We start from the raw sequence: 13463 nt of genomic DNA, 5'->3' as shown, positions 1-13463 counted from the left end.
AAACCTAAGTACCACCAGAATTTTTTCACTTGCACGTGCAATGAGTCCTCGATTACGTAACAATAAGTCCGGAGTAAGGTGGAAGAGGGCAGAACTCGTTTATTTTTAGAATAACGACCGAGTGTCAACGAATTTCAAATGCTGGTTTTGGGGGAGGGTCATCTTCCAGACTTGAGACTTGGGTGTACACTGTACATGCGTTATTGAAAGAAAAATTATGATGTAATTTTACCGGTACCTACTTCTATTATCATTAGCATGGCTGGACCGTTAACAGATCGTAAGAAATATTGCATTCTTAAATTATCTTCTTCGAGAACAGGTTCTTATTATTATGAATGTAATGAGTAAATGTAGTATATTTCATACGTTATGCGAAAATTTTGCCAATGTTGTTTAATATCGTGTACGAAGGATTTACCTATAGGTAACGAAATATTTGCTGATTATTAAATTATGTGTTTTGATCGAGTTTTGTAAGAAATTGTTGTTTTTTTGAAGTGATTTTATTAGCAGTTTTGGTGAATCGTCAATTTTTATGGAATGAGGGAATTTCAACCTGATTTTTAAATTGATTTTCCCAGAAAGAAAATTTGAAGTTGGTTTTTGTTGTATTGTGCCCAATTTGATAAGACTATCATAAAATAGAAAAAAATTATCAAAAATAGTCCAAAAGAATGGCATTTTGATTAAAATACAGGTTATTATCAATTTATTTGCATTTTTTAATCAATTTAAATCGAGTTTTGCTTTCAACAGAGGATAATTTTTTTGTTACCCAAACTTCTTTATGCTTAATTGCTTACTCAAGTACCTACGGTACCTTAATACTTTATTAGAGAGTCAATTGATCTGCGAATCACTCTTGTATGTATGGACTTTTAATTGAGGATTTCATAAAATGCTTGATTTTTTTTGTTTTGTAATTTAAATTTTACCCAATTCAACAACAGAATTTCTTGGGTCGAATAATTTTTCATCAAATTTAGACCAACATTTGACTGAATATTTTACCCAAATGTCGGTCTAAATTTCTGTTTTTTTGTTTTGTTTTTTTTTAATTATTATTATTTATTGGGAAACAAGTGCAAAAAATATAAATCAGCTTAGTTTGAAATTTTTAATAGATCTGTCAACCTGTCAAGTGTCAACGTTTTGCCGGTGTCACAAAAATTAAAAAATAAAGTGAATGCAAAGGTTCGTGTATTCCTAATCTAGATACAATGAAGTACTTGAAACATCAAATTTGATTTAAAATATACATATCCACCGTATATATGATTGAGGATGTACTTGCTATACGAGTATTGTGAAATAAATTGAGAGAGGAAATGAAATTTCAAGTGAAAAGCACAAAGTCTTGAGAACTTATGATGTAAGTACTTACCTTACCTAATTCATTTTCGTTTTTTTGTGCTTAAATTTAGCCAAAAGTTGCCTATTGAATACCTAACAAAATTATATCCTATGTTTTAATGGTTTTACTTTAAAACTGTTTTGGAAGAACCATTTATATTTTGATACCTTTTCTGACATTTCAATCTGACAAAAAATACAAGTAATTTCTCACCAAGATGTTTCCTAAAAGTAAGCCAAATCGAAAGAACACCCAAAAATATGGTATCACCTGTCAAAATTTCATATGCTAAAATCAAAAATGCATTTTTCGATTTCTGGTGATTTTTTGGAAATCAAATTTGAGTCGAAAATGCGAAGAAATCGAAATTTTGCAAAATTGACTCAAAAACCTTAAATTTAATGAGTTCTATTTTCGATTCTTCAAATCGATTAGAAAAGGTATCAAACAATTTTAGGCAATTCTGGTTCCTCCAGCAGACTTTTGAAAGACGAAATTTCCTCGAAAATTAACTCCATGATGTTGAAAGCTTAAATTTACTTTATACATTTACTAGTTTTAACATTCTGAGTCGATTAGAAGTAGTTTCAAGCGATTCTGGAGCCTCCAGCAGTATAGTGGCAATTCCAGATTTTCAAAAACTCGTGTTTATATTTTATAGGTACGTGTTGAACTTGATTCAGGTGATTTTTATGGTAATTTTTTAAAATCTGGCATTTTCAAAATATATGATGACTGGAATTTTTAGAATGGCTTGAAAACCACCTTTCAGTTAACTCAGCATGTTGAAATTAGGACATGAAGTAAATTTTTGCTTTTCAATTTCACTGAGAAAATTTTGTAGAAATTGAAACTTTCAAAAATCTTCCACTCGTATAGAAGCTCTCGAACTGCTTAAAACGGTTCAAAAGTGATTTCAATCGATTTAAGGGACCAAAAACAGGGTACCTTTACAATACCAAAACTTTCAGCTCTCCATGTTAATTTGGCAACACTTAGATTTTTCTCCATTTTTGGCTCAAATTGTATTTTTAAAAATTCACCAAAAATCGAAAAATGCACTTTGGCATCTGAAAGTTTGGCTGAATGACTAATAATGTGTTTTTGTGTGATTTTTTTGACTTGGGTAAATCTGCTAAAAGTGAATTCAAAAAAGTTTATTTACCTATATGTAAAAAGTTTCAAATAAAACAAATGCTAGTTTGAAGTATTTACACAGAAAAGAAAGTTTTAATGAAAAATAATAATTATTTTGTCATTGAAATTTCAAAAAAATCTAGGTATCAAAATGCAATTATGCAATTTCTAACTGAAAAAAAAGACGGAATCGTTTTAGTGAAATTAGGTAAGTATTGAGAAGAAAGAAAACCTGACCAATTATTCTGTCATCTATTTAATGAGGCTTTTGAGTAATTATCTATTGAAAAAAAAAGTAAAAATGAAATGAATTAGGTAGGTCTAGGTAGGCAGGTACCTACACTCATCAATGACGAGATTGAATTTATAAATAAAGTAGGTATAAGTATCGTAAGTACATACATATACCTACTTTACATTTGAAGTGCCATTTCCTTTGACAAATTAGTAAGTCGTAATTAAAGATCACTTTTTAGTACAGCTAATTCTTGGAAATTTTTCTTTTCGTGAATTCCGCTGAAATTTGCCCCCCCCCCACTCGAAATTACGACACCACTGTGTAATGTTAACATTATCAACATACAGCAGAACCATAGAAAAAAGTATGCATATTGAAAAATTTCAATTTTTATGATGGTTTTTCATATAAAAATCTATAAGAATTCATAATTTTTGGACGAGAGTTGATTTTTTCTGGAGGAGGAGGAGGACAATGTGAGAAAATGACATCAATTTTGTATCAATTTGACGCGATGGTTTTCGATTTAAAAAAAAAAAAAAACATCAAATGATGAGAATGAGGGAAAACGATAATTTTCGATCTTTTCTAACTGCAATATAATTATTATAGGTAACGTTTTTTGAGTTAATAAAATATTAGACAAAATCAGAAACCTTGTTTAAAAATTTTATTTGGTTAATTTCAAACACTCAATTCTGCCTCTTCAATTTTCAATAAAATGAACGTGTATTTTGAAAAAATTGATTATGCATAATTTTTTATGGTTTCCACATGCTTAAGTACAGAAAGTGAAATCAATAGATTCCTAAATCCGAAAAATAAAAATAACATCTCGTCACACCCAAATCAAGGCACAAAAAATTAAATTAAGTAGATACCCAACTACCTAACTAACTACCTACCTACCATTTTCTTTAAGGTAAGAACAGTAGAAAAAAAACCTACGACTTCTTGGAAACTGTCAACTACGAAGCAGGCTCGCGAAAATATATGTACCTATATTTAGATTTTCGATCTGTCTATACAATGACGATAGGTATAGCCTAACTACACGAATATTTGTGTATAATACCATTTTTGTTCAAGGTTATCAAAACAGAGTTCACAGGCTCAATAGAGTACCTTAATTTTCAAATCTCGAGACGAGCAGTTCGCACATTAACCTCTGTAAGATTCTCATCATAGGATGGAATTTTTTGCTACTGCTTCTTGTTTTGTCTAAATAAACTACTACGATAACCGGACTACATAACCTTGACAGTGTCCTACGACATGTGCATTATAACTAGGTTTATATCACAACCGTGTCCAGTTCCAGGTTTGTGTAGTTCGAGAGATCGAGATGTTTAATTATTATTCAATTTTTTTCCACAATTGGAAAAACTGCCAGATAGAAAAACGTTTACATATATAGCTACTTATGTACGGCGACCAGTTTATAATAATTTTGGTATAATTTGAATTTCATGAAACATCATCGGTCGATGTTATCTAAGAAGAAATTGCAATTACTTGGTCGGCAAACGAGTATTTTTCCATAATTTTGGGCGAAGAAAATGTTTAGCCACTTGCAAAATATAGCGTAATTGTATCTATTTAATTGATTTTTCCCAAAAATGGCTCGTCTATTTGGCATTCGAATGTGGAATATTCTAATTTCATTCCGATGCTCCCTTTCCCTTCACAATGTACAAGCATATGTTGTGTATTGCCAAATAAATCGAATTAAACCTTTTAAGAGAAGGGATTAGAGGAATTAAATGAGCGGAATAATTCAACAAGTGTGTCGTAAAAAGAAGGTTATACCTAAATTGAGTAAAGATTTTCCAGGTGAAAACGACGATAAAAATGCAATTTCATTTCGTAAGTACGCAATTTATATAATCCTACTCGTAAATTATGTAATTGATCAAATTTTAGTCATCGTGTTTGATGAAATAAAAAAATTGATACTCGCTTGAGATCAATTTTGTCAGATATAACTTTCTTTTAATAAATTCATTCATTGCAACAATTTTTAAAATAATTTTCAAAATTAAAAAAAAAAACATTATTTGAAAAATCAAAATTTTACAAGATTGAAGAAATTTCAAATTTCTTTTTCTATCAAGTTGACACTTGAAGAAAATAGGCCATTTATTTATTTATTTATTTGTACTTATATTTATTTCACAGATTATTCCAATAATTATAATGATTGGTGAACTGTCCGGACAGATTAGCCAAACTCGTTTGAATAATTCTACATTGGTGAGCCTAAAGAAAGGTGCCTATTTATTGGATTACCTACTCATATTTCTATGATGCTTACGATGAGGGAGGTATCCCAAATTCCAGAAAATTTTTTGATCTTCACGTAGAAAAATTTAAAAAAGAGACCTAAAATGCACCACAATATTAAAATCTTGGATGCAGAATGCCATTTTTTGATTTTTAATAATTTTTTTAAAACTTATAATTGGTTCTTGTCATCATCATCATTGAGCTTTGACCCGGTGAGCTGTTCAGCCCCTCTGGGAAACTGTGGAAGAATTTTTCTTCAGTCTTCCTCTGCTCCTCCTGCCATGCCAGGTGGGAGTGTATTCTTTGACTTTTTGAGGGGATCGTTCATCAGGCATTCTATCAACGTGTTTTCACCATTTCTTTCTGTAATCTTTCACTCATCTAATGATTGGCTCTGCTCCTAACTCCTTCAGGATGTCTTTGTTCCTTTTCCTATCTTGTGTCCTATATCCTGCAGTGGCTCGCATGAATCTCATTTCCACTGTGGTTACTCTGCTTTTTATATCCTTTCTCATTGTCCATGTTTCACTTCCATACAGCAGCATTGCTCTTGCCAGTGTATTGTAGATTCTTATTCGAGTTTTGGCTCTGACTTTTCTTGAAGGGATGGCTCGGTTTATCGCTCCGCTTACTCTCAGGAATTTATTGCCCACTTGACAATAGATTCGCCGATAAAAAAAGCCAGTGAAAAAGCCGGCTCAAATATGACAGTAAATTTGCCATTAAAAAAACGTCAGGAAAAAATCGGCTGCTGTTTAAATACCTAATGCATTAAATCGCTGAATATAAACCTGAAATCTACAAAAAATTTCCAGCCCAAGTGAGGATCAAACCCAGGACTCCTGCTTGGCAATCCAATGCTCTAACCACGCAGCTATCATTGCAAGGTGAATATTTCTGTTTTCAAGCGGTATACATGTACCGCACTTCGTACTTTTATTCAATTTTTTAAAAAGAAGTTGTGAATACCCATTGCGCATGTGCACTATAATTGGTGAATAAAAAACAGCTGATTTGTGAGAACCGGCAGTTCGGCAAATAAAAAATTCTGCCATTCGCTGGTCAAAAACGGCTGTTTAAATGGCTGTTTTTGTAAAAAGTAGCTTTTTCTAACTGGCGTTTTTTCTACAGCAAATTTACTGTCATTTCTGCGCGCCTATTAAACGGCAAATTTACAAAAATCAATCGGCATTTCGGCTTAACCGGCAAATCTCTTGTCAAGTGGGTGATCTTAAGTTGTGCATTGACTTGTCCTTCATATGATAGCTCACATCCGAGATATTTAAAGCTTTTAACTTGTTCCACTGGCAGTTCATTTACAGCGATTTTACTGCGTATTGGCTCTTTCCCCTCAAAGGGCATCACTTATGTTTTCGACAACAAGATTTTCATTCCGTATTTATCAGCTACTTTCTGAAGATTGTGCATCGCTCTCTGCAAGTCATCTTTGTTGTCGGCAAAGACCACCTGATCATCAGCAAATAGCAAGGTATTGACATGGGTGTCATTGATGTCTAGCCCTTTTGGCTTGGTTTTCAGCCATTCTTTAATCATGTCGTCAAAGTAGATGTTGAACAGACTACATGACATTGGGTATCCCTGTATTACTCCTCTTCCTATCTTCTTTGCTTCCAACATGTTTCCAGACCTCCCTGTTATTACAATATTATCCATGTACTATATTTCTTCAATTAAGCATGCCTACTATTTGTTTGTTCACTTCAATTTTTCTCAGGATTTCAAACAACTTTTTCCTTCATACTCGATCATACACCTTCTCCAGATTCTTGTCTCCTCTCCATCAGCAGCTTTGTTGCATATACTTACCCCATCTATGCATGATCTTCCCTTTTGAAATCCATTTTGGCATTCCAGTATTATTGGCTCCGCATGGCTCGTGATTCATCTCGCTAGCATCTTTGCAAGTATTTTGTAAGCAGCATTTAGTAGGCTAATTCCAAGGTAGCTTTCTGGGTCATTTTGGTCTCCTTTTTTTAAAATGGGTATTACAATTGCAGTACAGAAGTCTACGGGTATAGTAGCACCTGAAATTTGATGAAATATGAGGTAAAAATTTTAAATCAGGTGAATACCTCATTTTTAATTTCTCAAATAAATTCATACCTACCTAATGGTTTAGAGCTGTTCTGGAGTCTTGAAAAGATTTTAGAATTTTCCAGTTTTGGTAAAACTGCAACAAAATGAACCAAAATAAAATTCAATCTGGGCCTTTGAATGCAAATGGAACATTTGGCCAAACTTTTTGATCAATTTGTGCGAAAATTTTCAAAATTATTTTCTGTCGATTCAAATGCAAAAATTTCTGCCAAAGTTATTTTCGAAAAAAAAAAATGATGATAATTTTATTGTTCAATAAAAATTTCTGTATGCTTCAAAATTTCTTTAAACCACCACAAATTGATCTGAAATGTCGAAAATGAAGAAAAAAATCAAATTTCAGCCTTTACGTCAATTCTAAATTTTTTTTTCATAGAAAATAAATTAATTTTAAAACTGGAAATTGAGCTTGAAGATGTACCCACATAGGTACTTTTGAATGCTCTTTTGATTTTTTACCATCCAGCACAGTAGGTACACACAACTTTCTATTTCTACTGGTTGGAATACCTCCTATGTAAGGAGGAGAAGAAGGAAATGTTCAGTCACCACATTAGGGCGAATCGAAAAAGTTGCCCAGAAAAAATTATCACTCGTGAGGTATTCCAACGAATTTGAAAAAATAACTGCAAATCTCCTCCAGAGGCACCTCCAGAGCTAAAATTTTTTCACAGCAACTACCAACATGAATTTGGTAAACGTTTTTCGACATTTTTTTTTTTCGTAACCCAGTACTCTAACAACTAACAAGGGAACTTTTCTAATTGGCACTCTTCGATCAGACCCAATGAATGAATTATAATTTATTTTCAAATCCTATAGGAAACATCTCCAGCGTTGAGAACCACGCTCCAATAAATCTAGAGCCTTTGAAAAAATTCTCTCTGAACTCAACAACACCACCTCAGAGTCAGAATCATCGTCAGCCCGTTGAAAGATCATCCATCCGTTTCCCCAACTCGAAACCAAAACTATCGCCAGCAATAAAACCATCATCATCAATAAACAAAAACTCGACACTCCGATCTTCTAAAACGATCAAGGTTACGTCAACCACAACACCTACTTCATCGCTATCACCAAAACTACCAAAACGTACCGACAGTAAAGTCATGTCAAATAATAAAATCGGGCACCCGGCCAATTTCCCAGCCAAGGTTAGATCAGGTCAACTTTCGTTCAAATCAGCACCGGAAAATTTATCCGCCCGAAGAGCACTTACGCATACGAAGCTCGTGTCAGACCAGTACGCGAAATTTAAAAAACCAGTTCTACAAAGAATAGCTTCTCCAGTAAAAGCAATTAAGGGAAAAAAATCCTCTGGTTCTTTCACCCAAGCAACTTGCAAACAAGGCGCAGAATTTCAAGTTATCGTCGAGGAAATCGAAAGAATTGGTTGCTTCTCAGTCTCAGTCATCGATTATTTTATTAAAAACGGCGCAGGGAAAGTTTCCGGTGACAATGAGAGTGAATCCAGGGAAAGAGAATCGTCAGCCTCAGGTGGTTACGATGTTTAAAAATACTCGTATGATGAACTTGACTAGGTCTCATTAGATATGTCCAAACTTGGAAATTCACTCATATTCTCAGGTTTACGAAATTACAGATTACGTCTTTACCTTAATATTTGTCCACTTTTTAAAAAGTAGCAACTACATAGCTACCTATCTACTCAAGTCCATAATTTTTATTCAATCAATTCTGAGAAATTATTGAAAAACTCTACAGTAGGTACCAATGTCATAATTAAAATTTAAGTTGTTAAATAAATTTTTCCAATGTAGAATAATTTGCATATTATATTTTACCAGAACTATTCATTATTTTTAAAAAAATTCATTAAACACGTCCCTACAAATAGTCAATATCTACCAGTATTTTTTTCAAGTTTCCTCTACATTATTCGAAGGAGTAAAAAATCCTAATGGCTAAAACACATTTCCAATGAACGCGACAAGTTAACTCGTACCTTCGAAGATGTCATCATCGAGTCAATAAAAATGAAAAATGAGTATTGAGCGTGTATTTTCAAATAAATAAATGTAAATTTTGTAAGCTCATGAATTTCTTCGCACAAATGCCTCTACAGTGTAATCATCGAGGTAGCAGGATGTTCCTACGAATCGACCACCTAATCGTTTCTGAAATTTAAATGAAATGAAACGATTGAAATTTCAGTAAATTTCAGACTTCTTAGGAAACATTTCATCCAAAGCTCAACTAAAAACTCTTAAGTATACCTACATGAAATATTGTAAGCAATTTTTTGAAAATTTTTTCATGCTTTTATTTTATGAAAATGTGGATAAAATTACGATCGAAAGAGGCTAGGGCTAGAATTTCGTTTTTATAGGTAGGATGAGGCTGTGGCCTTGAGGCCTCAATTCATAGTGCTCTGAACTCTCGAGGTTTAGGATTCCAGCCTGTCAAGATCAAAATGTATCTACTTAGTAATTTTCTCTTACGATTAAAGGTACAAAAATATACTCGTGAGAAATCAAAAAAAGTATTATAACAAATTAACACGTTTGAACTCTTTTTCTGTTTACCTACTGAAAATAATTTTTCAATTTGTCAGATGTTTGCACTTTGCAGGAATCGAATAAGTAATTGCTTATACCTAGGTACCTGAAAAATGGGAAACCCTAGGAAAATTTGTAAAAAATACCACTTAAGCACAGTCATATGCTACCTACTCGTACTTTTTTCAAAAAAATTTGCCAAAACTTCATTTCATTCATGTTTTGTTTTTTTTTCGACAATTGCAGGAGTTGGAAAAATTTTTAAAGCTCAACTAAGTATAAAAACTTTTAATTTTTTTTTTGAAATTAAAAATCTGAAAAATTCTAATTATCAGATAACTAGTTGAAAATATGTACTTACCCACCTTTTCAAAATTTTCCATTCGCTTTGCATGGACATTTTTTAGGTACCTACGTACTTCTTTTCCGATACGTTCAAAAAGAAAATATCTCATGGATTAAGTATAATTGTATTTTAATATTTCAGAACCTAATTTTTTCTTGCAAACGTTTTTTGAAAAACAGGAGGTTCATTTTTCACTTAAATAAATTATGTTTGGATCCTATTTTGAAAAATTATTTGTTAAAGAGAGGAAGAAGCAGAATTTTTGTTATCATTTTTCTTTCTTCAAATGTTCAAGTGGCAGATTTATGATTACTATGAAAAGTTTAGCTATCGCTTTGAGAGTTCAATTTTTAGCTTCATCTCCTTTAATTTACTTATAAGATGGATTACCATGTTCTCGCCAGTTCTCCTCTATTTTTGGTAATGATAATTCCCATTTTCCGTGGAACTTTCTCAACTACGAGTGAGTATATTGTATGCAATTATTTCTCATAGATGAATTTTTGGTAATTAATTTGAGAGCTTTCATTTTTCAAGTCCTCTAAGGAATCCAGTCCAATGCACATTCACTTTTTTGTGCCTCTTCTCGACACTTCTGAGTTTAAGAATTTCAAAAAATATACAAAAAATCTGAAGTAAGTACCTAAAAACATTTTCCGATTTTTGAAAAACTAAAAAATTCATCACTTATAGTCACTTGAGTTTTTAATTAAAATTTTTGTACGTTCCTATCCGATTAAAAAAAACACATTTGTTGATTTTGACATTTATTCAAAAATTGACTCAAAATGTAAAAGTCACTAAAATTAATCAAATTGCACACTCGAAGAAATTTTTATAAATAAAATAATAACCAATTTTCAAAGCGTGCTCTACTTTTCGATGCAGTTTGATAAACCAATTTAACAACGACATCAATGTAAAACAAACAATATAAATGTAGGTAGTAGGTACCTACCAATATTCCAACATTGAATATATGTAAGTACATAGGTATCTATGTGTAGGTAAAGTTACAGTTATTTTTTTCAACGCAGTAACAAATAAAATAACTATGTACCTAGGTAAATTAAAGTAAATTTGATTAAATGTCAGCGGAAGCATTTTGCTTCTCTTCTACATCTTCTTTCTGAGGAGGTAAAGTTCTCAAATATTCGGCCACTTTCGCAATAACAGGATGTGGTGTAGGAATAGCAGGACTATCAACTTGGAAACCATTTTCTGAATCAGCTATATAATGAACAGGAACCTGACTACCATCTGGCATAACCAAGAAATAGGATCCTTGAACGGATACTTCGTTATCTTTAGCGAATCCTTGAGCTTTTATACCATTATCTGTCTCATACCTTTAAAGTATAGAAAACACACAAAAAATTTCAATAGGTACCTAAGTATTTTATACGTCTGAATAAAAAACCAGCTCCATGAAAGCAAAAGTACAAAATATATCTTACTGGAAAACGAAGCTATTATCTTCGGGATTGAACTGATTGCTGTATTGTATAATTTGAGCACCTGCATCCCTAGAACTGACGCTGACGGATTCTACATTAACAGCAGCTTTAGCAGGTTGATTAGCAGCAGCACGAACGATTCGTGGGTAAGCAGAAACGTAACCAGTCACAGCAAATAACGCTAAGAACTAAAGAGAAACACGAAAAATATCAATCAGTGGCGTATTGTTCTCCAAAAATACAATATTTGGGCTAATTAAATATACCTACATAAAATAATAGGTTCCTAGTTTATATTTTAATCAAAGTAAAACTCACCAAAAAGGCCAAACGAGACGCCATAGTGCAGCAAAATATCTCACAAGCAAAACAAATAGGTACCTACAAAGTTACACGTCCAACAGTTTCGAAAAATAAAAACAGACTGTAAACAAGAGAACGTTTTTCAACGATTTAAAAACGACAAAAATGCAATAAAAAAAGTTACTGAAGAAACATGAATCAGCACGTGGTTGAATGAGAAATTATGCAACTCGGATGGTCATTACTTAGGTACTTAGGTACTTAGACTTACCTGTGTTATTGGAAAATAACTAATCGAAACTAGTTCTCTGAAAGTGTTCGCTTCAATTTATTCGAAAATTCTAGAAAAATTGCAGTATTGGTAAGAAATCGTAATGTAACTGATATTATGGGCTTTGATGATGCATTTTTCGCGTCCATTTTCTCTTAATAACATTGAATAATTCATGATGAATATTTCCAAAAAATTAATAACACGTGTTTCATAATTCTCTGTCTGGCGATCGTATCTACATATTAATTGTATGCAGGTAGTAGTGCTCCTTCGAGAATTCATGTAGGCAACTTAATCTATAGCTCACGATCAGTTGATAATGTACGTGAATATGTACTGCTTACTGCTTATGTTAGTTATAGTTACTTACGAAACTTGCTTTCAAAAGAACTGAGAAAGAGGAATTTTTGATCTAGCTTCAACTTTGATCGTCTTTTTTATCTCATTTTAAAAAATTATTTAGTTACTTTTTTGAACAGCGATTCACGCAAATTTTAAAGATTTCCTCACAAGTGCAGGTTATCTTTTGATTTTTTGGATTTTTTAATTTTGAAAAAAGCTGGTCAAAAAGCAACCTTTGAGATTTCACTCTCAAAATCGGCTCAAATGTGGATAAACTCGTTAAACAGGTCGAGTGTAATATACAACTCGATTTTTAGCTGCCCAACTTCATATTCACGCCATTCTGGAGCAAATTCAAAATTCTGGAGAAATTGAAAAATTGCGCTGGAGGCTCCAGAATGGCTGGAAATTGTGAAATTTGGGGGGGGGGTTAGTTTTGGACAAAATACAGCGTTTCGCGTGAATTTCAAAAATTTCCACACAAACAAGAAACTTTTGATTTTTGGATTTTTTAATTTTGAAAAAAGCTGATCAAAAAGCCACCTTTGAGGTTTCACTCTCAAAATCGGCTCAAATGTGGATAAACTCGTTAAACAGGTCGAGTATAATACACAACTCGATTTTTAGCTGTCCAACTGCATATTCACGCCTTCTGGAGCAATTCAAATTTCTGGAGAAATTGAAAAATCGCGCTGGAGGCTCCAGAATGGCTGGAAATGGTGAAATTTGGATTTGGGTAATTAATATTAGTTTTGGGACTTATTTTGACCATTTTTACTGATCAAGTACGTACTTTTCAGAAAAAAGCATAAATCACCAAAAACATTCAATTTTGAATTTTCAAAAATTCGCCAAAAATCGAAAAATGAACTTGGGCAGCTGAAAATTTGGTTTTAGGGGTTTTAGACTATGCTCTTTCCAAAAATCGCGGTCCCGTTCAAATCGGAGTGTGACACCTCAAGAGGTTCCCTTGTGAGATGTGAATCAGAATCTATGGCACTCTTGAGTTTCAAACCTAGCGAATAAAATGCTTGGTTATGACTTATTCAGAACATTAGAAACAATGATGTCAAAAGTAGTCAA

At 32.7% G+C, this 13463-nt stretch overlaps 1 protein-coding gene across 1 annotated transcript; it reads right to left on the bottom strand.

The window, feature by feature from the left end:
- Positions 1–10754: 10754 nt before the first annotated feature.
- LOC135835154 (cuticle protein AM1199-like) lies at positions 10755–12010 on the bottom strand. The gene is made up of 3 exons (XM_065349297.1): positions 11780–12010; positions 11462–11649; positions 10755–11353 (listed from the first exon to the last, which is right to left on the bottom strand). The coding sequence occupies exons 1-3, from the start codon at positions 11801–11803 to the stop codon at positions 11089–11091; spliced, it is 477 nt and encodes a 158-aa protein (XP_065205369.1). The 5' UTR covers positions 11804–12010; the 3' UTR covers positions 10755–11088.
- Positions 12011–13463: the final 1453 nt, after the last annotated feature.

This window comes from Planococcus citri, chromosome 2 (genome assembly GCF_950023065.1).
Source record: "Planococcus citri chromosome 2, ihPlaCitr1.1, whole genome shotgun sequence".
Lineage (NCBI taxonomy): Eukaryota > Metazoa > Arthropoda > Insecta > Hemiptera > Pseudococcidae > Planococcus > Planococcus citri.
This window is presented reverse-complemented; position numbering and strand designations above follow the sequence as displayed.

What these genes read in the sequence shown, in the direction of transcription:
- LOC135835154 (XM_065349297.1), bottom strand. Translation starts at nt 11,803, where the DNA reads ATGGCGTCTCGTTTGGCCTTTTTG. An exon ending in CGTCTCGTTTGGCCTTTTTG is followed by an intron (nt 11,650 to 11,779) that starts GTGAGTTTTACT and finishes GTTTCTCTTTAG; the next exon opens with TTCTTAGCGTTATTTGCTGT. An exon ending in GATAATAGCTTCGTTTTCCA is followed by an intron (nt 11,354 to 11,461) that starts GTAAGATATATT and finishes TATACTTTAAAG; the next exon opens with GTATGAGACAGATAATGGTA.